The sequence below is a fragment of the Phragmites australis genome, chromosome 1 (genome assembly GCF_958298935.1).
Source record: "Phragmites australis chromosome 1, lpPhrAust1.1, whole genome shotgun sequence".
Classification (NCBI taxonomy): Eukaryota; Viridiplantae; Streptophyta; class Magnoliopsida; order Poales; family Poaceae; genus Phragmites; species Phragmites australis.
The window spans coordinates 29652513-29679559 of record NC_084921.1 but is presented as its reverse complement, the minus strand read 5'-3'; the positions used below and the strand labels follow the sequence as shown (position 1 = coordinate 29679559).

General features: G+C 41.3%; 2 protein-coding genes across 4 annotated transcripts; one reads left to right on the top strand and one right to left on the bottom strand.

The window, feature by feature from the left end:
• Window positions 1-4400, top strand: LOC133914732 (putative transcription factor bHLH041). The gene is made up of 4 exons (XM_062357769.1): window positions 1-329; window positions 455-1127; window positions 2964-3326; window positions 3929-4400. Exons 1-4 carry the CDS (start codon window positions 211-213, stop codon window positions 4040-4042), a joined length of 1269 nt encoding a protein of 422 aa, XP_062213753.1. The 5' UTR covers window positions 1-210; the 3' UTR covers window positions 4043-4400.
• On the bottom strand, window positions 4380-27047 carry LOC133914712 (DENN domain and WD repeat-containing protein SCD1-like). 3 transcript variants are annotated; one of them, XM_062357759.1, is made up of 31 exons: window positions 26664-27044; window positions 24793-24886; window positions 24483-24684; window positions 24260-24401; window positions 24031-24131; window positions 23764-23827; window positions 23472-23585; window positions 22599-22819; window positions 21373-21427; window positions 21191-21280; window positions 19224-19419; window positions 18557-18674; window positions 18408-18471; window positions 18252-18296; window positions 17003-17078; window positions 16856-16929; window positions 16717-16767; window positions 15153-15310; window positions 10244-10291; window positions 9788-9845; window positions 9621-9704; window positions 9306-9537; window positions 8819-9018; window positions 8050-8114; window positions 7283-7406; window positions 7008-7189; window positions 6829-6900; window positions 6581-6741; window positions 6434-6472; window positions 5382-5590; window positions 4380-4733 (listed from the first exon to the last, which is right to left on the bottom strand). In XM_062357759.1, exons 1-31 carry the CDS (start codon window positions 26844-26846, stop codon window positions 4638-4640), a joined length of 3618 nt encoding a protein of 1205 aa, XP_062213743.1. In that variant the 5' UTR covers window positions 26847-27044; the 3' UTR covers window positions 4380-4637. The 3 variants fall into 3 exon arrangements, with proteins under 3 accessions (XP_062213743.1, XP_062213746.1, XP_062213750.1); XM_062357762.1 differs by lacking the exon at window positions 24793-24886 and having other exon boundaries at window positions 24483-24548; window positions 26664-26799; XM_062357766.1 differs by lacking the exons at window positions 4380-4733; window positions 5382-5590; window positions 6434-6472; window positions 6581-6741; window positions 6829-6900 and having other exon boundaries at window positions 7025-7164; window positions 7262-7406; window positions 26664-27047.

The following is a 27047-nucleotide window of genomic DNA, read 5'->3' as shown; positions in this document are numbered from 1 at the left end:
ACTTTGACCCCGCAACTTCGACTATTCCATTCTTTACTAAATCAACCACCCACTTAATTGCATCTGCTCTTTCCTCCTCCTCGCCTGCACTGCGTATATAACAGCAGCTAGTCTGCCTCGCTCGTCGCCAACACACTCTCACCGCCCGCCGCCGCTAGCTCCATTGGTTTCCTCTCATCTCTTTGCCTGGTTGGTTATCGTCATCGATCCATGGATGAAGTGTGGTGCGGCCTGGACCTGCAGCTGCAGGCCAACGACATCGCAGGCCTCCACCGTGCTGGCAACCTCCATGACCATGACCATGACCCCTTCTGGCCAGCTCTCGCCGAGTACGTCGTCTAGTGCTAGTGCTTGGATGCGTTTAGTCCAGTGACCTTCTCAACGGTTGATGAGTCGTGCAATTGCTAACCTTTTAATTTCCTTCTTGTGAACTTGTGATCGATGGACGACTCAGTTGCGCGGTGAGCTTCCTCGAGGGCGACAGCGCGTGCTTCGGCGTCGCCGACGTCGATCTCACGGGCTCCGCGGCAACCAAGGTGGATGGCATGGTGGGAATGGACACGAGTGCCTTATTCTTGGAGCAGGACGACCACCTGATGCAGCAGCAGGAGCAGCACGACCCAACGCAATATTCATCGTCGTCGCTGTCATCCAAGCGCTCCCTCTCCATCGACAGCGGCGGCTCCTCGCCTTTCTTCGCGCTCGACCCCGCCGCCCTGGCCTTCTCGTCGCACCCCGCGGCGCCTGCCCCGCAAGACCCGTTATCCGACGACGACGCGGCGATCATGCGGGCGATGATGGCCGTCCTGTCCTCGGCGTCCCCCTCCTCCTCCGAATCATCGTCGCCTCCGCTGTTTCCGGACCGGGACACCACCACCGTGCAAGCCGCCGTGCAGCCGCGCGGGGACAACGACGGGCACTTGATGGTGAAGAGCACCAGCCTCGCCGTGGCGCAGGAGACGACCACGTCGCTGACCAGCGGCGGCCGGCAGCAGCAGGACGAGGTGAGGACGGCCGCCGGCAGCAATGGTAACCAGGTGTACCACATGATGTCGGAGAGGAAGAGGCGGGAGAAGCTCAATGACAGCTTCCAGATGCTGAGGTCCGTCCTCCCCCCGTGTTCCAAGGTATGCTGAGATCCATTCATTCACTCTCCAATCTCTACAGCCACAATGTTGGAGTATCATTTTCTCACTAGTTCGACACTATCTACTACTCCTATTTAGAGATCCGAATTAACCTTCTTTAGGAGCAATATAACTTTAGTTTCCATCTTTTACTGTTGATTAACAACTAGCTAATTGCCTGCACTAGATTTACAGATAATACGTATTTGCTACACAACTCTAGCGTCCAATGTAAAAAAAATGGTCGTGTTTGTTATAAAATTATAACATTTGTAATATTTACGTAAATATTAATATATACAGTTATAATATGGCACACTAAAAATAAGTGGTGTAGACTGTAGATTCTGTTTCATTGGACTCGACCGATGAGATTATCTCTAGGACTTTCCCTCTTCCTGTGGACAATTTCGGGGGATTGCCGACTCTCAAGCAAAGGCATGCATCTTCAATTTAACTTGATGTTTGTATTTATATAGATTTATCGCTATCGATAACATTAGCTAAGCTATTTTAGGCAGTCCAATCTAGAACCGATGCTTGCGTGTAAGTCAGAATTTCTTGATGTTTAGTTTACTATCGGACGGTCGAAAAGGGCTGATACGAAGTCCTGTTTCTTTTGTGAGGCAGAGAATAGATCCTCTGATTTTTCAAATTTTCAAAGGTGACTTGGAAGAATGGAAGTCTTGCCACTATGTCCAACCTTGTGAAGGATAGTGTTGTTTAGTTGCATGACAAGGACATTGACAAGGAAGGTGGTTAGAAGCACCATAAGATTGGATTTGTAAGAAAGGGTACAGTACAATGCATGGAAGCATCCTGAAGGAGGTGCATGTGGAGCTAATTGCCTGACAAACAATACCATGCTAGGATTGGTGAATTAATAAATTGCAGGAGCAGGAGAAAGCTTTCATCAAAATTAATTTAAAGTTGCTACTAACAAATGAGAATGCTTTTGGTCATTGTATGGTGCTGTTGTGAACATTAAACAACAAGCGAGCATATGGAATCTCTGTACTGCTTCAGAATATATATGCTGCCAAACCCAAAACTACAATTACTAATTCAGGGACTTCAAATTAGTGCTAGAAAAACAATCCTTTCTAAATAATATTATTGGAACATTATCTTTAGGCACTCCTAAAAAACGATACCTTTTGTGTTTTTAGTACGTATGAAAAGATTAAAATATTTTTTATGATAGCAAAACTTTTGCCCACTTGCAAAATAGGACTTGAAAGTCTAGTGCATTGGCTGGTCGACAGTTCTTCGTTACAAGGAAAGACATCAGCACAGGAAGGCGATTGGAAGGGGACCTTGCTGTCATCTGTCATGTCTAACATGTTCCACACAAAAATGCAAGTTGACAGCGGTAGGTGCCGAGGAAGATGCAACAAGAACGAAAAGTCCAAAAACCTAAATAAGTTGATGGGGAATATTGAATTCTGGAAAAGACAAACAAAGCCACATCATTTACACTAGTTTTTGAGTGGTTGCCACGAAACAACCTTGTTGCAGAGAACAGGGGTGCCAACTTGGGCTGTCCTAATCAGACAAGCAAAGCAGATTAGACACTAGGTGAAACCATCCTTTCATGAAAGTGGCAGTGTTTGAGACGGCCTTTGTCATTGACGTCCCATTAATTTGGAAGGAAAAAATATACACAATTTCCAACATAATCCAAATGGAAATTAAGATCAGGTGCTAACTTATGAGAATTTAAATTCACCGTTATAGCATCATAGCAACCTTCTTCTCTTTTTGTTTTCTTTTTTTCTTTGTCAAAAAACAACGTTACTCGTACTTCAACCACCTTGTACTATACGTACATTGCAGAAGGACAAGACGACGGTGCTGATCAACGCGGCGAGCTACCTGAAGACGCTGGAGGCGCAGGTGTCGGAGCTGGAGGAGAAGAACACCAAGCTGGAAAGGCACGTCCCCCGCGAGGATGGCGGCAGCAGCGCCTCAATGGCGGCGCACCGGAGAGCCAAGGTCCAGATCAGCAAGGCGCCGTCTGACGATCAGGTGAACCTCACGGTGATGGTCATGGTGGAGTGCGACATCGTGGACCTGGTGCTGCACGTCCTGGAGTGCCTCAGGTGGATGAGTGGGATCAGCGTGATGTCCGTCGACGCCGACACCTACTCGCCGCAGGTGCTGCTCAAGGCCATCGCCAGCATCAAGCTGCAGATCACGGTAAACACTGAGCTCTTCGCGTTGCTTTTGCTTGTAGCTCATCAAGTGCCATAGCATCTCCGAATTGAGTTAGGTCTCGTCTAGAACGCAGGAATTCCATGGATTGTGTTAGTGCAAGAGGCCAAAATTAAGTTGTACTTCCACTATCTAAAAAAGGAATTTCATAGCGAACGGGCAAGGAGCTCAGTGGTAGAGTCAAGCCCGTCGGGGTTCGATCCTCGGCGTCGTATCCCCTATTGGTCTCCAATGAAAACCCCGAGTAAAAAAGAGGTCCGGTGTTAAAAAAAAAAAATTCCACAGGATTGCTACGGAGGAATTGGTCCAAAACTTATCTCTAGACAACAGATAGACCGCACGCTATCCTTAGTGTACACCCTTAGCTGGGATGTGAGAAAAGCTGAACCAGGTAATCTTGGACCAGACACAAAACAAGTAGCAGCCATATCCTCGACGACAGCTATACGAAATCTCCTTGCACAAAGTCTGTACCGTCTCACATACATACTGCACTGCAGCTCACGGAATTCATTGAAAACTATGCATCCTCATTTCTTCACGCAATTATTAGTAACTTGACGTCTGTGTCTTCATGATCGCTGCAGGACGGCGACTGCTGGAACGAGGCGTCGTTCCACGAGGCCATGACGAAGGCGGTGCACGACGCGACCTCGTCTCTCTCCAGCGCCGCCCCGGCCCCGCTCGTGGTCGCAGCCTAGCTAGGAGCGGATTGCGATGAAGCGACCGGTTCAGTCATCGCCATGCAATCGTTGTTGAACTTGAAGCGGTAATACCGGCGCTGGCGATGGACGAGTTCGCGTGTGCTTATGGAAGATAAAGACGAGATCGCATGGGGGATTAGAAGTTTTTTATTAGGTTTTGGTTAGCAAGCAAGCAGCCCTGCGTTGCCCTAATCTGACCACAGTGGTTGCCCTAGTGTGAGTTGCAAGCACTTGGCATAAGTTAGTTGTGGAATTTTGTACATAGGAAACAAAGCTCTCGTGAGCAGTTGATATGAAAGGAGTGTTGTATTACATCATACATTTGCATGAGCAATAACACAAAACTTCCAGAGTTTCTCATTGTTCTTACAAAATGATCGGTTTCATGAACCAAACCGTGCCTTGTCGGGTAGTGTGATCTGAACCCTAAAATATAAACAAAATTTTACATGACAAATCGAGAATGTACACTACCTGACAGTTTGAGACGGGGAAAAAAAAGTGATGGAACAAACAAAGAGCAGGGACAAATATGGCATACAACATCACAGGCAATTGCCATCTCTTTACATGAACATATATCCTAGTGTGACTAGATACTTGTGGTCACATCCCAAAGCCGAAGAAGTCCATTGCGACCGCCGCTGCAGATTCTTTTCCTATCCAGGTCTGATGCTATACATCTCACCTGCAACAGGGGAAATTTCATAATATGGCAAAAAGGAAGAAGGAAAAGTACACTCTATTGTAATATTATAACAATTCTGTTTTAACTTCAACATGATGGCTTCTCATATGATGAGTTGATGTGCACCTTGGCTAGCCACGATCCTATAACCTGCAATGTCTAGCCTTCTACCTTCACAAGTTCATGTACAAGTATATCAAGCACCTCAGATCTTACTGTGGGAATATAATCATGCTTTGAAAAAGTTGACTTAGTGAAGCAAACATAAACATCATATATACATTACAATATGAATTTACGATCATGGTTGGTTTACTATTGATTTAGTACAATAGTATTCCCAGAAGAAAAAAGGTCTAGGGACGTCATTGATGGTGATTCGTCCCAAAACCTAGGCAGATTTACTTGGTGTGTATTATTATTATTATCTGTTGATCTTCTAATGTGTCACTGATGAATGCTAATCTTACTCTACACTGCAGTCCCACTTTCGCTATGGTGCAAAATGCAGGGGAGTACCCAAGAGGGGGAGGCACTGGATACTCTTCCTAGAAGTCAATACCATATCTCTTTGATTAATACTGGAAACGTACTGGCAAGGAATGAGCTAAACAAAGTAATGTGTGGAAGTTAAAATGAGAAGTATACCACTGCAGCAGTTTTCTGGGGAGTTCTGTAAAGCTGCCATCCTGCAACTTTTGATCCTGCATTTGAGAAACCACCAAATCTTTCTTGCGGTCGATGGAAAAGAGACATAGAATTGTCAGCAGCCCCAATTCCTAGCCAGTGATCACCGGCATTAATAGACAGAACGGATGCTGAATGAAGTGTCAGATTCTTAACACATCTTATTCCTCCTGCAATCGAGGACACGAGGACATAAGTTTGAATTTCAATCACCATTTCACCACTTTTTTAAAAAAATTCATATACAGCAGCTAAATGATAGTATTTATATAGACTTCAAAACCATAAATGAATAAACTGGCCATTCAACAAATGTAAGATAATAGTGTAAAAAGCATCTACTCTGAATACTTGCAAAGATTGAACACTAGTAGTCACAGACAGGGTTAAACTTTTCGAATTTGGAAATTTTCCTGACCCCATCAGTTCCCGGTAACTTGCTGGGTTAGTGGACCCTTAACAGTTTGATTTCGGTAAGTTCAAATTTTCTTTAGATTTCTTAGAATTTCTACAAATCATATCCCAAACAACATATCTCGTTGAGTAATTCCAAAATCATGCAAAAACAACAAAAAAATGAGGCTTTTAAATTGGGTGGGAACCTGCCAGTTCCCATTGGTTTTTCTAGCCCTGGTCATACTAGGCATAAACGTATAATGCTCCATGATACAATGCATTGGATGCTAACTGCAAATATTAATAACGTGTCACAAAGTCATTGGTACAATGCATTTATGCTTAACTGCAACCTACTAATACCAAATAACCAGTTATTAACTCTACGTAATTTTGCATCCATCGTCAAATGGGTAATTAGTTGCAAGAAGGGGAACCACAGCGATTATGAAAGACAGTGCTGTAATACAGTTCGCAATTTTTAGTCTCTACTGATAAATAGAATGCTTATCATGTGTGGATATAAGTTACAAAAGTACAAATTTCCCTAAGATAGGCACAAAACCATCAATGTGGTAGAGCAACTGAAATTATTTTTGCAGTCACTAAACCCTCACCTTCATTTTCCCAAAATCGTATGAGCCCATCAGAGGAACCTGGCATGTTAATTAAGAATCAGCACCACATGTGACATGTAGGCATGTTGGATACGGTGTTGCCAGAGTTAGGCTGTCCTGTTTTTAAAATGAGATATAGTTACATACCAGTAATAATTCCTTTATCTGAAGGTGAGTATTCAACACTGAGTATGGGGCCAGCATGGCATGCTAACACAGCATCACATGTTCCGCGGTTAAGGGACCACACTCTAGCTGTCCAATCATCACTCCCAGTTATTATGGTTTCCCCAGTCATCCTCATCGATCTTTAATCAACAAGAATTTATGTTAGAATCAATGCCAAGGAATTAGGGAAGGAGAGCTCAACAGGTCAATTCAAACGTAGACATTACCTTATCCACTTTGTATGCCCTTGAAGCTTGAACATCTGCTTACTGGAACGGATATCCCAGACATGTGCCACCCTGGTAGGAATAAACTCTCCAGAATAAATTGCAACCCAAGTTTCACAAGTAAATTTTAAAAAAATTAAGCATCCAAAATGTGTTGTTGAAGTTAAAAAGGAACATACACATCTCTTCCAGCAGCTGCCAGAATTCCAGTGGAGTCATCATATTCCATACAGAGAACGGCACTTTGACAACGACCCACAGTAGCAACACAGGTATCAGTCCGGACATCCCACATCTTTACAGTACCATCATGTGATGCAGTAAGTACACGTTCTCCTGAGAGCATCCAGACAGAACTAACCTATATCAATTGCACATGGACACACTTAGTAGTTACTAAGGAGTGGAAATGGAGTCATTAAAATGAAGCTACTTTTATTCATAAGATCCTCACTGGTGCCTCATGACCCTTCAGTTCCTCCAAAAGCTTAGAAGTCTGCTTATCCCAGACTATGACAGACTGATCATCAGCTCCAGAAACTATTTTACCACGATCTGAACTAATTGCTCGAATTGTCCTGCAAATATTGAAAAAATCGAGTTACTGTAGTTGATCTACACCCAATGTGGATAGATAAATTCAGTGTGACAGAACTGGACAATCTACAATATCTCAAGAACGATAAAAGATCAACCAAAAAAGGTACACCCTTGAAGATCTACATCAAGTCAGTTTATGTCACAGAAGTACACTATGGATGTATCAGCCAGAAACCACAGAGCGCCTTGCGAACACTTTATAATTGAAGATGGTTTATCAAATTGACAGTCTTGCCCTATGATCCATAACACCAAGCTAGTATACTCCTTGGATCATATAAACACAACTTTAGCCATTAACACAACCATGCTTGGTAGGGGCAAAATGGCACCTACAATATTTCAATATAATGGTGGAGCCACTAAATATAAACCCCATTTAATTACACTTCTTGAAAAAGTGCACTTACAAGATGGATGGTTCAAGTTGCACTGATTTATAAGTCTCTCCAAATAATTGCAATTATTTACATGCTTGAACAAGTGAAAAGAGATAATTTGATAGTTCCTTTAAATTTTGTTGTGTCTCGGACAAGAAATAACTGCAACAGGATCAACATGATAATGCAGTATTTCGTGCAATTGACCATTAAATCTACTAATTTGGATTACAGATTCTACCTAGTATGCCCTTTAAGTGTTGCTCGAAGTTCAGAACCACGCAAACTTGGATCCCAAATTTTGACCTGTAAATGTACAAAACAAACTACTAACTCAATGTCCACATCAAAGATAGATCAAGAGATCTTATAGTAATGCAGCATAGCTATTAGCTCTAGAACCCAGGAATGGTTGGAACATGAAATATTAACCATATAGCATGACAACAAATCATACATAAAGTGCGCAAGAACTTTTGTTGAATTCAAATGAACAATAAACATAGGCTTTGGTATCGATAACATGAAGGTAATGAACAAGCATTATGCAAATGTCACTGAAATCTTCAACTGACAAGCACAATTAACAACCCCCAATTAAGTTATACTCTCTCCATTGCCAAATAAATTTCATTCTAGCTATTAAATTTTGTTCTTAACTACACGTCATTCTACAATTTTGATGTGGATGTTTACTATCTTTTTCCTCTTGTAATTCCACTTTTCATTATGGCATTGATATCTAAGATTCTAAATTGTACCCCTCCAACAAAATTTATATTATCAATGTCATTTACTACTAGTTGCAAATATGGAATATGTCGATTTGTATTTAATGATAGATCATGCATGTGGGAGTTGGTGTATGATTAGAACAGTAGTATGATTAGAACAGGTAATTTGGCCCCTAAAAAGGTGCTATTATGACTGATAACAAAGTGAACAATGATGCTAGAGCAAGAATTGCAAAAAAAAAAGGATCACTATGACAGTATAAGCTTCAAGCTAACCGTGCAATCTGTGCTTCCACTGATGAAAAAGCCAGCATCTTCACGATCACCAACAAGATCCCAGACCTCCTTTATTGTCACACAATGAAGAGCAGTAATAGCACCTGTATGCCCTCTAAGGGTCCTCATATTTGTTTGAGTTTTCTTTTGTGCAGCAGAAATGTCAGTTTTGCCTGTGGTAGCAACAGCATTTGAATCATCTGAAATTATACAGCAATAATGTATATATTAGAAACAGGGGTGAAGCTAGGATCTAAATGAAGGAGGTGCACTACCGTTGAAAACGCATAAAATTTCAAAAATACTGTTTATTGTAGCTGTTTTTAGTAGTAATTTTGGATTTTGGAGGGGGGGGGGGATGCAAAGTAGCGTCACCCCTGATTAGAAATGTGGTAATATGGAGGTCTGCATTATTGTGTACCCTAAGATAAGCTTAATCGTCTTTAGGTCCTCAAATGGGAAAAGATGGTAGTAGCTGAATACTTACTAGCTCGGTTGAAAGAGCTGGCTCTTAAGCTTCTGTCTCTGCTAAACATGCTATGCACCCAACTTCGGCCCAACACAGATGCTTCAGCAGGTTGTTGGCTTTCATCAGATACATCATGCCCACGAGGTGAAGCCATGCCATATGATTGCAGTGGTTGGCTTTTCCCTGTAGTGACCCCCCAATAGCCAATACGGAGTTGTTGCAGATGTGTAAGCAATGCTCTAAGTTTGATCTGAGGAAAGTTCAAAGGAATTGTAAGAAAATAGGTGTTTAAAGCAGCCAATTCTCAACAGTGAGCATTCCATTTTGACTTACAAGCTGCTTATAACCCAAGTTGTTTCTCTCAGCTATTTTCTCAATCATATTCCAAGAATCAATGTCAGGTAATCCCAATCCAGCCTTCATTATTCACAATATAAAAGTTAGGGACAGTCAAATTCAATTATTTTTAGAAAGAACATAACATGCAAGCAATCAAGTACCATATGAGTTGCCATGACAATAAGCTGTGCAGTAACTAATGTTACATAATTTGCTGACCTGAAAAACAGAAGAAACAAAAGATAAGATCAAGGGATTTGATTTTTGCAACTGTATTAAAACTTTTCTCCATAAAAAAATAGTAGAGTATTGCTACTATTAAAATATTTTCCGTCATTCTTTTAAACCAAATTAATCCAAAATTCAGAATGTTGTATGTGATTTACATGTTTTTTCAAGTCTGGAAGGTGCTTGAAAGATAAAAATATGAAATTTACAGCCTCCTTGTGCACAAAACTTGTCTCTTACTATTGATATTTTTAGATTGCATAAAATATCTCGCCTTATACTATTTTGTGCATAAAATTGTAAATGTAAACTGAATATGATTCTTTCATTACCCACACAATAGTGTTTGAGACAGAGAATGCGCAGAACAAATTTTAAATCTAACTTACTTGTTGGAATAATTTTCCATCAAGTATTCAAAGTAGCCATCCCAGAAGCTGCAAGAGAAGCACAGTCACATGTCATAAACAGAAACTCAAATGAATAACATGAAAATAAACCGAAATAAACACGAGTAGGATTTTTACAAACTTCTAAATTAGTGTGATCGTGTGGAAAATCAAATCATATGCAATCAACAAATCAAGAGTAATAGCTGGTACACTTTGCACTTGCTTCTGGTGATAAACATATTAGTTTGAATTTCATGCAGATTCTTTTTATTATGTTCCCTTTATCAGAATAGCATTCTTTTTTTCCCTCACAAAAAATTGCAGCTGCAGTCCCTCAACTTCATGCTATGTGTCAAGTGTTAAGCCACAAACTTCTATCTGATTCATATATAGCCTCAACTTTGTTCAGTTTAGCATTGTAGTTCCTGAAGTAGTAGCACTACTTGGTGTTAACAAAGCTGGACAACATGACAAATTAATGTGTCTTCAAGCCCATGAGGGAACACTTGGGGAGAACGACATGGAAAATGGAGTGCAAATGCCAGGTCATTGCTTCTGCTGGGCACAGAAAAAGGTATAAACAACCAGGGCTTTGAAAACCAGAACCACACTATAAAACATTACCAGGGAGGCTCCACATTTCCACAAAGTATCCAGGAAAAACTCACCTCTGTTTTTGCTAGATTTTGAATGTGTGTTTTTTTTCTTCTCAAACACGCAGGAGAGTTGCGTATAATTGCATTAAGAAGAAGGTTCATGTACAACACTCCACCACCCCTTTTCACTCACTTAAACGACCTAAGCACCTAAGCTGAAAAAAAGGACAACGACCACCTAGGCTGAAAAAACGCACTAAGCACGACTTATGACCAACTGAGCAAGCCCTTTGGCCCCGCTGTCACACCACAGCTGGGCCTCATCTACAGCTTGGCGCAGCACCTTCGGAACACACAGCGTCGCGCTATTAAAAACACAATCATTGCGATGCTTCCAGATTAGCCAAGCGTCGAGTATCACTAGAGAGTTGAAACCAGCCCTCAAAGGTTTGGAGAGCCTCTTGTTTATTTATACCCACAATCACTGAACACCTCATCATCAGACTATGGCGTGACATCCAGGAGACCAAATCGCGGGAATAGGAAGAACCATATCTACCTTGCGAAGACGCATGTTGTGAGGACATGTTGGATAGTCTCATCATCCTGGTCGCATAACAAGCAACTTCCCGGGTGCGGTAGCCCTCGTCGAGCTAGCCTATCTGTTATCCAACACTGGTTGTACGAATAGCATCTACTACTGTTCTTTGACCGGTTTTCCTCATTCTCTCTTGCTGAAAGAAAACCTTGTATGGCCAACCAAAGAAAAAATTGCCAGCGCTGAGGTGCCCAAGATTTCCATACATGCTTCCATGGTTCAAAACTAATGGCACCATGAAAGAAGGTCTTGTAAACCGACCTTGCCGAGTACTAACCTGATTTTGAAAACCTCCATTGGTGTTGATCTGGTACTTTAGGCTAGAGCACAATATCAGCAACTAAATCCCAAACATCGAGGTACTTCGAGATGGCCACAACAGAAGACACCCCTCGGATGTCCTAGATCCACCGGTAGTCCACTAGAGCTTCTTGTACCGTGCACGCTGCAATCAAACGCTTAGGGACCAAGGCGAAGGGGTGTGGTGCTAGATCGGCAATTGCTTGCCCATGGATCCATCTATCCATCCAGAAGAGGGTGTTGCTACCATTGCCGACCATGGTGACCACCGAGATAGCAAAGAGAGCTTTGGCGTTGGGCTGGATCAGTATGGTGAAGTCCGCCCATGGCTTCTCCGGCTGCGTTTTTTTAAGCCATAACCAACGTATCCGTAGTGCCCAACATAGTCTAGGCAGATCATGAATTCCAATCCCACCGAGTTCCTGTGGTCGACATACTTTCAGCCAAGCTATCAAGCAGTGTCCGCCGTTAGCTTGTTTTCTCCCTCTCCACAGAAAAGCTCGTCGAATCTTATCAATTGCTCTGATGGCCCAACCCAGCAAGTCCAAAGCAATAGCATGGTAGACTGACATGGAGGTCATAACCACTTAGACCGGGACGAACCGTCCAGCACGGTTAACAAGCAAGCCTTCCATCCAGGCAACTGATCTGCAGTCTTATCAATGATGGGTTGCAATTTTGCTTTTGTCGGTTTCCGAATATACAACGGCAACTCAAGGTACTTGCATGGAAATTCTTTAATCTCACACGAGAGGTGATCCGTGATTATGTTTAGCTCAAATTCAGTGCACTAAATCGGCATGACGCTGCTCTTTTGAATATTAGTTTTAAGGTTGGAGGCAATGCCAAACACCCGTAGGAGCTCCTTAATCATGTCTATATTTGTAACGACTGGACAAAGGAACAAGACAACATCGTCGGCATAAAGGGACACTCAATGCTGAATATTTCTGGAGGAGAGGGGTTGTAGTAAACCCTTAGTAGTGGCCTCAGTAGTGGCCTTATGGATCAAGGCATTGAGCACATCCATGACGAGGATGAATAGCATCAGGGACAAAGGGTCCCCCTGCCGCAATCCCCACTGATGTTGTATCTCCTTTCTTAGAATGCCATTAAGAAATGCCATGGTGGTTGATATAGCTAGCAAACCACAAAGTATAGTGCGTCAAACCGGGCCGAATCCCAAGAAAAGGATGACCTCCAATAAGAACGGCCATGAAACGGAATCAAAGGCCTTCAAGATGTCAAGCTTCAAAAGAACGCGAGGTTCTTTCTGTCGGTGTAGAAAATTTGCAATCTGTTCTACCAACAAAAAATTATCATGAATACATCAACCCTTCACGAAAGCACTCTGATTTGGGAACACCATATGTTGCAACCTTCCTACTAGCCAGTTTGCCATAAGCTTTGCAACCAATTTGGCAAAAGTGTGAATGAAACTAATAGGCCGATAGTCTTTGATTTGGACAGGGATAGCACCTTCTTTCTTTGGCAAGAGTCAAGAAGGCACTATTTAAAAGCCACAAGTTCCTGACATTTCCATGTTGCACTGCTGCCAAGGCCACCATGATTTCATTTTTTATGATTCCCAAACAAACTTTGTAGAATCTACCCGTGAAACCATCCGGCCCGAGAGCTTTGTCCGATAGCATATGCTTGATGGTCGACCACACCTCTTCCTCGGTGAATGGGGGCATCTAAGGCCCCGAGGTCAAAAGATTAGAGCTGCAATTCACTAAGATTGAGGGTTAGCTCTCGTTGCTCAGCCGAGCCTAGCTCATTGGAGTAAAACTCAAAATCAGCCTGCTCCTTATCTTCATGGCTAGTGAGGACTTGATCACCCTCTATCAACTTTGGAATGAATTTTTTTCATTTATGATGCCATGCATGGAGATGAAAATAGGTTGTATTTGCATCACCTTTGAGCCATCCCAACTGCAAGCGAAGCCGAGCAATTGTGTGCTCTAAGGAAGCTAACTCGAGGCGGTGTTTCTTGAGGCTGGGACAAAGCCAAAGTTCATCATCTAACAGTTGTCTAGTCTTGTGCAATCTCCAGTTGGTGTATGATTTCCTTAGCCAATTGCAGTTGCGATCGAATATGACCAACTTTCTTCTCTCCCCAACTTTGCAGTGCCCTGGTGAGTGATTTGAATTTGACGCAGAGTGTCTCGATCAGGCATGGTCGAGCTACCATTTTAGCCAAAACCCGTGAGGTCTCCAAAAACCCATCCATCTTGAGCCAAAACGACTCGAAATGGAAACGTCGCTTGCCTGTAAGAAAAAAAACATTATCCCGTAGACTGAGCAACAAAGGGCAATGGTTAGACGCCTCCGTCGATGCATTTTGTAGTAGACAATTTGGAAACATCTGCTCCCAATCCGTGGAGCAAAACACGTGATCCAGCTTGACTAAGGTTGGCGAGTCCCTTTTGTACGACCATGTGTATTTACAGCCGAGGAGGGCGAGCTCTTTGAGCTAAGTATCATTGAGAAAACGGCGAAACCTTCCCATCATGGCGCAATCAAGAATGTGTGTTTTCTCTCTAAGATTTTATGGTTGGGGGGTTAGGGCATGTCTAATAAGGGGGCTTTCTCCTTGTCAGTTGACTGAAATTCTAAATTCTTCACAATTTCAGTCAACAGCTTGCGACCTTTGGATTCAAATCCAACAGCCTAGGTACTTTCTTCTACCTCCCAGCCAAGGCTGCAGCTCCTCTCTCTCTTCAAAGAAAGCAGCGCCGACGAGCTCCCTTGCCCCCCATCTCCTCCTATCTCTGGCGTCTGCCCGCCGCCACGTTAACCCAGTGGTACCGGGCTGTCGGTTTGACGCCTCTACCCTAACCCTACCCACAACCAGTCCTCAGCCACCGTGGTCACGAGGCCGCCACCACCGCCAGGCCGGCCTGCTGCCCAAGCCCTTGCCTCTAAACCTAATGCCCACATGAACCCTTGAGCCCTAACCTCCTCACCGGTGGGCTGACACCGAGACATTCTGCTCTAATAAACGATAATATACTCATTCTACTTCAAATGGGGACCACGGAGCAGGGGGTTTCTACGGCATAAACTGGCCAAATTTTGGAAAAGCAGCCCATCCCAGTAAAGAAACTGGCAACTACTCATTGGTTATCCTTTGCAATGCCAACACCTATTAAAGTCAACGATACAAGCAATAGAACAATTATAGGATTTCATGCCTCCTGACTAGCACTTGACCACCAGCTAATTCAATATGTCCTCTGACAGATACAAAAAGGGTATTGATTATAGATTAATTTTTGTGTAAACTTTATTAACATTGTTGGACCAAAGATCCTACCAATGCATGGGTACTTGATTTACATGAGCTTGAAATTTAAGCTGAACATCGAAATGAAATTGATCGAATTATATCACGCTAAGTATAACATACCGAAGCTCCTCCCATACTGACAACGATAATAGATGTCGTTGAACGTAGTCTTGAACATTGTTTGGGTCTTTCCTGTACATTTCAGAAGAAACTTCAAGAGCATCTCTAATGGTTGCCATGTCATTTCGGGAGTTGGCACGAGTTATAGCAGTCTTAAGCTGCATCAGAGAAAAAAGAGGTTGTTTCAAAATGAAGACAACACAGAACAATATAAAATAACCATATTGCTAGTTCAGCAAGTAAAACATGTGAGTTTTGTAAGCCTGTAAAAAAACAGATGCTTAGTGCACTAAGAATAGCAGAAAAAAATGGGCAAAGAAAATCAAATAAGGGAAGATATAGCATAAGAACGAAAATGCTCCTTATCGGGCAGCAATTGTAAGAAAATAGGATCTGGTGTTCTAAAGGCAGTATCTGGTGTTCTGAATATTGTCCAAGATATTTGAGGTGCTCTTTCTGTTACAGCTCTATCAGAGTACCTTGTCCTATGGGACTTGGTGTCGGAGTTTGTACTTCAACTGGAGGTCGGGGATGAACATAGATGGAGGTTTTCAGATTCTGGACAATATTCAGCTCAGTCGGCGTATAAGGCCTTCTTCCACGGCGCCATTCATTTTGAGCCATCAAAACATATTTGGAAGTCATGGGCTCTGAAACGTTATCACTTTTTCCTTTGGTTGGCAGTACACAATAGATATTGGACGGCTAATCGCCTTGCTTGGAGGGGTTTGCCACATCCTGAGAGATGTCCACTCTGTGATTAAGCAGATGAAACCATCCAACACATCCTAATCTCGTGTGTCTTCATGAGGCGGGTCTGGTTCTTCCTGTTTAGGCAGTTTGGGATCCCAGATGTGACACCACAGCCCGAAGATTTGGTGTTCAACGATTGGTGGGTTAGGACAAGCAATATGTTTACCAAACAAGTGAAGGATGGATTCAATTTGCTGGTAATTCTAGGCGCTTGGCTCATTTGGAAACACCGCAACGATTGTGTTTTCATTGGTGTGATGCCCAATATCCAAAAACTCCTGCGGCTGGCCTGCGAAGAAGCTAGACTTTGGTGCAATGCGGGAGCAAAAGGGCTGTTGCAGCTAGTTGTGGATCGAGCATAATGCTTGAGTTTGCCTATGTGGTTGTTCTTTCTTTAGATTGTGGTGCTATCTGTACTATTCTGCAAGGGTGTGTGTTGTAACTAAATCTTTTTTTCTTTTTAATACAATGATACATAGCTCTCCTGCGTGTTCGAGAAAAAAAAAACTATCCTAAAACCACCACACAGGTAATATTTTACATTAAATTAAACCAGATAAAAGCTGATTTACCGGTAACCTTGCCACCAGGCACACAGGTAATATTTTACGTTGTCTTGGAATTAAACCTGATGAGTATCACCAGCTGGTTTGCCAGTTTACCTATCTAGGAGCTATCACAATGGCACTACATCCTAGTAGCTGGGATACAGCATGCCAGTGACTTGAACAGATACCACCAATTGTAAGAGAAAACTAGTAATTATACCTATAGGATTGTGGAAATGGGGAATAAGAAATAAGATTCTCACCAGTTCTTTTACAGCAATAAACTGCTCATCGGTTAAGCGGCATTGCCAACCCTACAAGGTAGGAAAGTAAGATATAAAGTGGATCAAAAAGTGGCAGTGTATAGATTCACAGATCATAAAACCGTAAGATTCAGATTACTGAATGGATATGCTCTCTGATGCATTCAACAAAGCCACTTCCCCCGATGCCTTCTGCATCAGACTCGATCAAAGCTGCAAAAGAAAAAAAAAGTTATAGGGAGGACATGAGAAGTGCAGAAAGATAAATATTGAAACATCAAGATACCAAGAATGGTGCCATATTCAAATGATGAAAGGGGATCCTCAGTTGCCCCAAGTCTCAGAAGACGAAGCCAGAGTCCCTGGAGACAAAATGCATACTTTAGTAGTGACATGCTTATAATGCACACATATATTAGCAAGCATTTGCACTTTGTATGCAGCAACCGATTACACGATAATGGTAGGAAGTGATATTCAGAACAGCCCTTTCTATTTAACAGAGGACTTTGTGGAAGCCCACATAAAAGGTTGGGCAAAAAATGAAACAGCAAAAAAAATGACCTTTTTAAATCATAGTCTATAAGCTTATAATGAATCTATCACCATGTTGGGCCTGAGAAACTATACTACAAACTTCACACCACTACAGCAAACATCCCAATATCAGTAATAGCGGTCCATTATGACCTTGATAGAAATTAGTGTATTCTAAACATTTTTTGCTACCCCAGCCTAGAATGTGATTGGACTTTTGGTTCAACAAGGGTTGAAACAATAAAAGACTCTTAAATTCAAATGAAAAGCTCAAACAAATAGCTCAAAAGGTAAACCTTTTGAATCTAAACAGAATCAAGTTTTAGCACTTTCCCCTATAACTAATTAAAAAATATATAAAATAAGAGTAAATCTCAAAAAATAACTACAGATTTTTTTACATATGTATAAAAAACTACATATTTAAGGGCACGTATAAAAAAAACTACACATTTAAGTCCACATGTTTCAAAAAACAACAGGTTTAAGAATTTTGTCAACCCCAATCCCATGTGACAAGGTTGGCAAACATGTCGGCCTAACACAACATAACGGAAACTGTAATATTTTGCTACATCCACATGTGGGCCACCCTTGTCAAGTGGGATTGGAGGTGAAGGAAATTCTAAGACATGTAGTTTTTTTTAAAACGTGTAGCCTTAAATGTTTAGTTTTCTGATAAATGACCTTAAATGTGTAGTTTTTATACATATGCCAAAGAACCTGTAGTTTTTTAAAAAAAATACTCATAAATTAACTGCAATGTAGTAATAATTGCTTGATTGCTTCACACTTCCAATTTAAATAATGCAACTGAAATTCTAGCTTAGACATGGTCCATGCTTCTGGTTCATGTTAGTTTCAGAATATTTTAGTTGTTACTAAATTTAATGAGAATTTTTTTAAGAAAAAATAAAATTGTGACATTCAGCAGCTTCTAGCATAGTTCCATAATCCGCAATAGCTTTTGGGGCAATAAAGATGAATCTGATAATTACCTGGAGCTTTACTTTTATATCCAGAACCATCCTTTCTCTCTCAGCCTGTTGACCAAAATAAAGAGAATATGTAAGCAAAAAAAAAAAGAAGTGTTACTCTGTCATGCATGTAAAGAAACTATGGTGGAAATTATTTCACATAGCAGGATGACTTACCGCCCTCTCTCTCGGACTCAGACTTTCTGCCTTTGGACCCCCATTTATTTGGACAGAAGGAGAACTGAAAATGGATGTCATTTGACATTGTAATCATAGACACTGGAAAAAAATAATAGCAAAGAAACTTTGCAGGCATGTCATCTTACCTTTGTACTTGCTTAGTAGCCCCACTAGCTAACGCCAAAATTGACTTACGTTTTTCTTCTTGCTCTTCTGTTCTCAAATTTGCTGGAAACCTTTTATAGCAGTGTCGATTCCCTGGTTCTGCAGACACATATATGGCAAATTATCTTTCAGAAAATACTGGAATCTCAAAATTATATCGATCCCCAGGCATTCCTAATTAATAAACAAATTTAGTACCTTCCATTAATTTCTCTAACGAACTTGGTTGTTCATAAAAAATAATTCCACATGATGAAGTATTAGATCCAATAAATTATTTCATGCATGATAATCTGCATAGTTCTAAGTGGGTCCTCCTTTCCCCAGTTGAAAGGATGCTAACATTAGCCCAGTCGATAAGAAACATGCAGCAGGGTATACATAAATGCTGCTTAAGGTCAAATGGTCCCAAGAGTAGGTAAAATGATACTTAATGCACATATATATATATATATAGATATAGACACACACACACACACACACGCACATACGATGGTTAATGTTTTTTGGATGAAATTGTTATTTTGAAGTAGTGTACTCTGGATGCAAATATAGAGCTTGTAGAGCTAGAACACAAGAATTAAGCATGACAATAAAAAAATGGAGAGAATAAGTGTATAAAAAAAAGGGAAAAAAAGGAATAAGTACCTGAACCTTCAGTCTCAGAATCGGCTATTGTTATGATCTCAGGATCAGCAACTTGAGAAGGAAAGATGGTTAGAGGGTTTTGTCCTCTCCCGGTTGCATCCTGCAACTTATCAAGAAGGTTGTTGCCGCTTTCTTCTGCATTGTTGCATCTCTCCAGATAATCCAAGAACCCCTGAGTCTCAAAAAACTGCATAATCTGCCAAACAAACATGATACTTTAGTACTCCCTCCAGTCAATTTTTCTTGTCACTTCTGCTTCATGCACATAGGACAAGGAATGGGTTAATGTACTGTTTTTTTATATAGTCTACCCTCTACTAATCATATGTTATTTCTCCACCACCACTAACAATAAGTGATCAATATGGGTGTTCGGTGGAAAATCTTACCTCGAATTAGTAAAGAACGTCTATTTGAAAACCAAAACTACTTGGCTAATACAATATCTATTTTGGACAGGAGGTAGTACTTTGCCAAGATCAAAGTGGAAATACAAGAATAATGTTAAATAATAACTCCTAGGTGTATAAAACATGGTTAGGATACCCTTAATTAGTTGTGCAAGCTTAACCTCTTAGAAAGAAACCATATAAGTGGAACATGAGAAACAACATAACTAATTTGTACTAGGAGAGCTGTCACAGTACGAAACAGGTAGGCCAGTGACTGAGGCAAGCTGTGGGGTGGTCAACTGACCCCACAAATTTTTGCAAACAACCTTCTAATGTTAAAAATTAATTATAAATCCACAAAAAAATAGAAACGGCCCACTAAAACATGAAACAGTGTATTTGACCCTCAAAAGGGTAAATTTTCTAAATCCACCACTGCGATAGGCTATTGTGAGTAACAAAAAGAACTAAGGTATCAACAATTCATTTGAGCTGAGCAATTATCAATCAACAATCATGAAAGCAATTAATGATTAATGTACACATGAAATTTAAGTAAATTCAAGATTTCATATGGTAAAGAGCTTCCAGCCTATTGCAGTTTTAAAAATATATGTGTCAACCGCAAATATTCAGATAGCAGAACTTGTGGAACAGAGAAGGATCCAAACACAAATGTCAATAATGGCCAGATTAGTGTCAGGACTTAGGATATCCTTACTTCCACAAGTCAATGAGCTATAAAACAGCTTGCACAATATTGCCATGTTCAGGAAATGCACAGTACACCAGGTAAAAAGCAAGTAGCTATGGCTCTATTTATCTTTTGGGGCCGAATTATGATATGTTCACATGGTCATTACCCTAAGACCTAAACGTTAGCTACAAGTAGCAGATTTGAAGTCCTTCCTTTGAGTTCCTCGTCTTCAGGAAAAGGTCCATTTTATGGCCTAAATTTTATGCAGGCATCATTTTGAACCTGAACCTCAGATATATTTCCAAATCAAGCCTTCTGGGAATTGACAAATGAGACAGACAGTATATCTTGCAACTCTTTTAATGCAATGGACAAAATTGTACGATCCTCCAAGTTGAAAGAACATAATAGTACTTCCTCCGTTCTTATTTGATATTTTAGACTTGTGCACGCTCATTAAGAAAAAAGCCCAACATGAACATATGCTCCTACTAAATTTGTCTCTTGCTTTCTCATTATATCTGTTTGTCTCCTAAACTACCCCTCTTTAATATTAGTGACCAGTGACAGAGAGTTTGAAGCTTGTAAAATGTAGAATATACTAAATGAGGCAGTTGCACTTTAGGAACATGTAGCTAGGACTCCTCTTGAAATCCTATAACATCAAATAAAAAAGAACACTCTTCAACTTCTAGAGCAGCAAATAAAAGACAACGAAGGGAGTACCATGTAAATAAAATCCCAACATCAGTTGAGGAACCAAAACAAACTTTCCCAAGTTCACCAATTCTTTCCTCAAATATCTAAAAACACATTACCAATTATGACAACACAAACGAATGAAACAAAAGAAGAGTAAACATATGCTGTAAGCATACCATCGACATGGACTCGACAGGCTGATTAGTTGCTCGAGAACGCTTTTTAAGAAACGCTTGAGAATTGAAACCACTTGGTAAAGCGTTATCCTGAAGGAAAGAGGAAAACAAAAAACCTCCCGAGTTACCACTACAAACACTGTAAATAGCTTCTGGGAAACTTATTAGACATGATGGCTTACAATGAAGTTACGGTAGCCACTCAGAATATGTGCAAAGAATCTCAAAAACACCAGCCTGCATAAAAACAGAAAATCACTAATAAAATTGTTTTCATGATACCACATGGAGAATAATATAGTCCAAAGGATCAAGTTTGTACACGGATATTATGTCAAGCCAAGATGGACTTTGGTATCAATTCACAACCATAGCATACTCCCCCTGCTTCTCAATATTTGTCCAAGCTAATCATGCACAAAGATCAAGGAAGCACCAATTCTAAGAAACAGTTAATGAGAAATGATCCCACATGCCCCTACTGAATGACATGCTGAAACCACTTAACCTTTTTCACAGCATGGAAGTATGGAGAGAGTGGAAATATTACAACAACTATATTTTAAATTTCCTCAACAGACCAACAGTTGAAACAATGGTTCCCAAGAAAATGGTCAAATATTGTGAAGCAGAAGGGAGTACATCACAAAGAATTCTAAGGAAATCTGATTCATGTTGGAAATATTTTATTTTACTTTCAATTTGCAGTAGTTTTAACACTCTATATGGTTCTAAAGTAGCGCTGCTTGTAACAAAACAGTTGATATCCACTGAATCTGATACTATGTGAAACACAAAAGGAAACGGAAGAAACTAGTCCAAATGTCTAACTTAAATACATATGATGGTGCAGGAACCAGAATTTAACTGCAACTTATTCATCTCTAATTATCTATTCCTATCCAAGGTACTAGGCCTACCTTCAATAGACTGTTAGTGTTGTGGACACTTTCATTGGCAAAGGGTACAGCCACAAGAAGAAGCGCAAGGCGCAGATCAACCCCCCATCCACATCAGCATCGGCTTAGAGATAAGCCAAGTTATCTTTAAATCAGTTTGTTAGATTGCTTAGCATCCAAGTTAGAGTTAAGATTCATTTAGTTAGCTGGAAGATTAAGTTTCTTAGTCAAGTTGTTACCATCGTTTGTTAGGAGGCTGACTATATAATGCCAGGCGCTTCATCATTGCAATCAAGCAAAGATTGATCCCTAATCCCCCTCTAATCGGCTGCTCAGAGCCTCTTCAAGGAGGGCAAGTACGCTCCATCCTTTGCTCACCCGATTCCAAATCCCTAGCCACATCAGTTAGCCTACTAGGCCTACCTTCACTAGTTGATTGCAGAAACATGATGATAATTTGAAATTGTACAGAGCTGCAGGTTAAGAATAGAAAAGCAGAACAGAATTACCTAAGTTGAAAATCATGCTCCTGCCCCCATGATTTTGAGCCAGTCCTTAAAGAATGGTCACCCATACTGCCAAGATTGATTTTCATATAATCAATACCCATGACATTGGGTTGTAGTAGTTTTAATATCTCACCACGCAAGAAACTATGTTCAGTTTCTGGTATTGGAGGAATTTCTTCCGACGTTGTTATCCGGTTGTATTCAAGATCTACCACCACTACCTGCAATCATATGCATTAGCGTAACAAAGCTGAAATGCATAAATGCGATACAATTGAGAAAACATGACACATGACAAGAAAAAGGGAATGCATGCATTTGTTGGCAAACAAACAAGAAAAAGACTTTGAGGGATAGTGCAACATCTTGGTCAGAAAATGTATCAAATATATGCAACATAAGAACATATATTTGTAAGCATGTATGCTACAGAATAAAAAACAATCACTTCTCTTCTGAAGACTACTTTGAATGGATACTCTTAAAAATGTTTTGTTACAAATAGGCACATTATTTTCATGGAAATTGTCAATACATCTAGAAGAAAACATAGTGCCTCCAAATACTAGTGCGCTTACATATTCTTGAAATAGGTTGGATGTGAAACAAACATCTTCACTCCAGAAGATTCTTAAGGTGCATTGCAGTCACCTCAGTCTTTTATGTTGTGAATCAAATAGAATCAAGAAGTGGCATTCAAATATCGGTTGTGAACGGAAAACGAATCAGTCCAAAATGAATCTAGGTGACCAAAACTATTTAAAAAAAGCTTGTTTGGCACAAAATAAATGAGAAGAAATATATCCCTCCAAGAGAACAAAGGCAAGACAAAAGTATGGTTAAAGGAAACCTCATCTTAGTTTTACAACTTACACCATCCATTGTCACTGTAGATGTGTCGACACCTGAATGAAGTCCCATCATGTAGGGTGTTGGAGCATCGATGTAGTCAACCCCACTAGAGAATATTATTGGAATATAGACATGCTGCACCACAACAAATAAGTTGGATAAATTCGCTGCATGATCAGGAACATAACATCACCACGAATTTTTGGAAATAAACATGAATGAACTCCTCAATTACAGCAATTATTTTCCAATGTATTTTTGGAGACCACAGAAAAAACTTTGGAGTACAAAACCAGACACTTGGTTAACCTACCTGCCACCTGATTGGGTATATTAAATGGCAAATGGCTTCTGAAACTAGAGTCAACAGGGTATACCTGCAATATGAATCAAAGCGAAGTCCATCAAACATATAGTATTTTCATCATTAATGGTGTTGAATGTGTCAAAACTCTTTCATATCAAGATAATGTTTCCAACATGACAATTCCTTCACTTTTGAAGCTAATGACATGCAGAGATAAGTGTTAACTGGTAGGAGGGAAGAATATCAAAAGTTGCCAGGTGGAACTCAACGAACTTATTTGATCGCAGCAGTATCCTTCTTTCAAGCAGGACAGCAGTAAAGAGCAGTATTAGTTTATCAACATCAAGGCACTGCACCAATGGCTGGAAGGATATCTGCAGTCATGGTAAGCTTGATATAACCAGTCAGATGTATACAAAACGAATGTATCTAATTTAAAGGAGGAATGATAATGGAAACAAGGTTGAATATCGTAATAACAAATGGAAAACAGGAACCGTACATCAGCATGGGGAAGCCATTCTTTTGGAGGAGCCTCCGCGGATAGAAGGCAATTCTCAATGGCAAATAAGACACGATTCTTTCCCGGTGTAGGTAATGGAACATTTGATACCATATGAGATATTATGTCCCACAAAGGCTTTCTGAAATCAGATAACATTAAAGCTAGATTGTAAGGTCGTTGAAACAAGCATGCATAAAAGTACATGAATAATGAAGTTTACCTGCACCCTGCAGGAGAAAAACAAAGAACAAATATTTCCTCTAGGGCATCACGAAGGACTTGGAAACTAGGAGAATGGGACACAAGGCAGATGCATTTATCAGCGAAAGAATTCACCGGAATTTGGTAAGCTTCAATAATATCTTCACAAATTGGATCCCGAAATGCAATACAACTGACATAAATTTTTGAACCATCTCCCTCTACAAGAAATGACAACTAAGTTAAAAAGGTGATTCGTCTAGAGTTAAAAGTTTGCAAAATATCAGTTTTTAACAGGAGCAAATAAATCTTATGGCTGTTGCATGTACCTGTTAAAACTATAGGATAACTACGTGGATAGGTTGAGACATCATCTGCATCCAGCCCCAAAGTGTATATTCTTACTCCCGCTGGCAAAACACACTGCAGTTACACAGGTTCAGATTCACAACTCACAAAAAAGGATTTGTTTCGCGAATTAAACGAAGATAAGGTGTTGTTGTCATCCAACAGGCCGAAATACACATTCACTTTGCTTTCAATTGCTACCGCTTTAATTTTGTGTCGTGTAGCAAATATTCAAATTCGTTATTTTTATGGTATCCAATAAGCCCCCACCCCCAAAAAGAAAATGTTCTTGCTGCCAAGATGTAGTATGCTATCATCAAACATAGGTCGGAGACATACAATAAAAATGGTTGCATAGAGAAAAACCTCTCCCCTTAGCATCTTTTATCAACGTGTTTCTTTCCTTGACAATATATTGCTTACACCATGATTTCACTTTGAGGCTGCAAGCTAAATTTGGTGGAAATAATATGCGCTGACGTAAAATGGTCATGCAGCAGGGATAAGATTGTGCATGATCCAACAACAAGCCCCTCTAGCCAACAAATGATCACAATTGCAGCACCAGCATTGTAACAGTACTCTCCTATGTTCAGTCAATCCAAGACATACTGGGTCCAAATTCCCTGCTTACACCATGGCACCAGTACAGGGGCAAATACGCTCCTTGGACAAGCCGGGGAACTTGCCAGGGAAGGTTAGCGGTGACAAGGGACACCCTCCTAGCCGTCTCAGTGTTTTCCCTCACTAAAAGGAGTACCAATCATGACATTCAGCAACAAAGGAGGATGCCAATTGCCGAAGGGAGAGGAACCCAATGACAGAATCAACACAGCAACTAGGTGATTCAAACCCAATCAAATCGAAATATCCAAATTAACACGGTAACTAGGCAATTGAGAAGGCAAGCGGCAGCACAAGTCCAGCAGGCAGGCCTAGGGATGGCAATGGGGCTCCGTTCCCCGGTAACCCGCAGGGAATTCCCCTGTTAGGGGATGGGTATGGGAAAATTTTATCCCCACAGGGACGGAGACGGAAGGGTGCTCCCTGTCCTCGCTCCCCGTTATATCCCCGATATCACACATATACATGTTTTTCTTAGCATGTAAATGTACAAACATTACATTACGTAGGAGAAATAATAAATTACTCTTATATTTTTTTGTCTAACCTATGATATTTAATCCATATGTATTAATTATCCTCATATGCATCAATAAATTACTTATTTATACTACGGACATATTATTAATATATAGAAATAATCAATTATGATTCAATTTTATATCACTATAGGGAACCCAATCCTCACAAAATTCCCTGCAAGAATGGGAATGAGAGAAAACTTCCCCCGATAGCTAAATAGGGACGGGGATGGGAGAAAACTTCCTCCCGATAGCTAAATAGGGACGGAGATAGGGAAGCATTCCCCGATGAGGATTGGCCCCGTTGCCATCCCTAGCCAGGCCAGCGGCAGAGGCACAGGGCAGAATGCTAGTGAGTGGAATGCAAAAGCACAATCTCTGAGGTCTAGATTTCGCTCATACTCTATATAGTTCTCTGGCTCCGGCACTGTGCCTGTGCGTCCGAAAGAGACACATACGATGCTAACAAGCTCACTGCATAACAGGTCAACAGCATCACGAACTCACCTCAAATGATCAGATTCTTTCCAAATTATGAAATTAGCAACACGCCACCCCAGCCAAATGCCGACACTACACGCACGTTTCACAGTGACCACCAATTCGATCCATCCCAGCAAGAGTTTGACCGGCCATCACCCGAAGCGGATCAAAGTCGGATCAAATTGGCGCTGGCGAGGGAGGAGGGGCGGGATCTGCGGACTCACGGTGGGGAGCTGCGGCGGCGGGGGAGGGTAGAGGGCGTGGTTGGAGGGCGGTAACTGGTCGAGGAACGCGGGCATGTACATCTCGTCGGCGCCGTGGAAGCCCTTGGCGCCGTCCAGCGCCCGGATCTCCGGCCCCAAGCCGCACACCACGAAGTACTCGAAGATCCGCGACGACGAGCCCATCTCCGCCGCCGGAACCGGCGATCACCTGCCTCCCGGGAGTGATCCTCGCCGCGGCGGTTGGTGCCCCCCTCTCTCTATGGTGTCGGCTCTGCGCGTGCGGGAACGGGAGGAGGGAGGCGGTCAGGCGGTGGTAGTTGCGGGAGGAAGGCGACGAGGCTATGCGGGAGGAAGGCGACGAGGCTATGCCGGTCGGGTCACTAA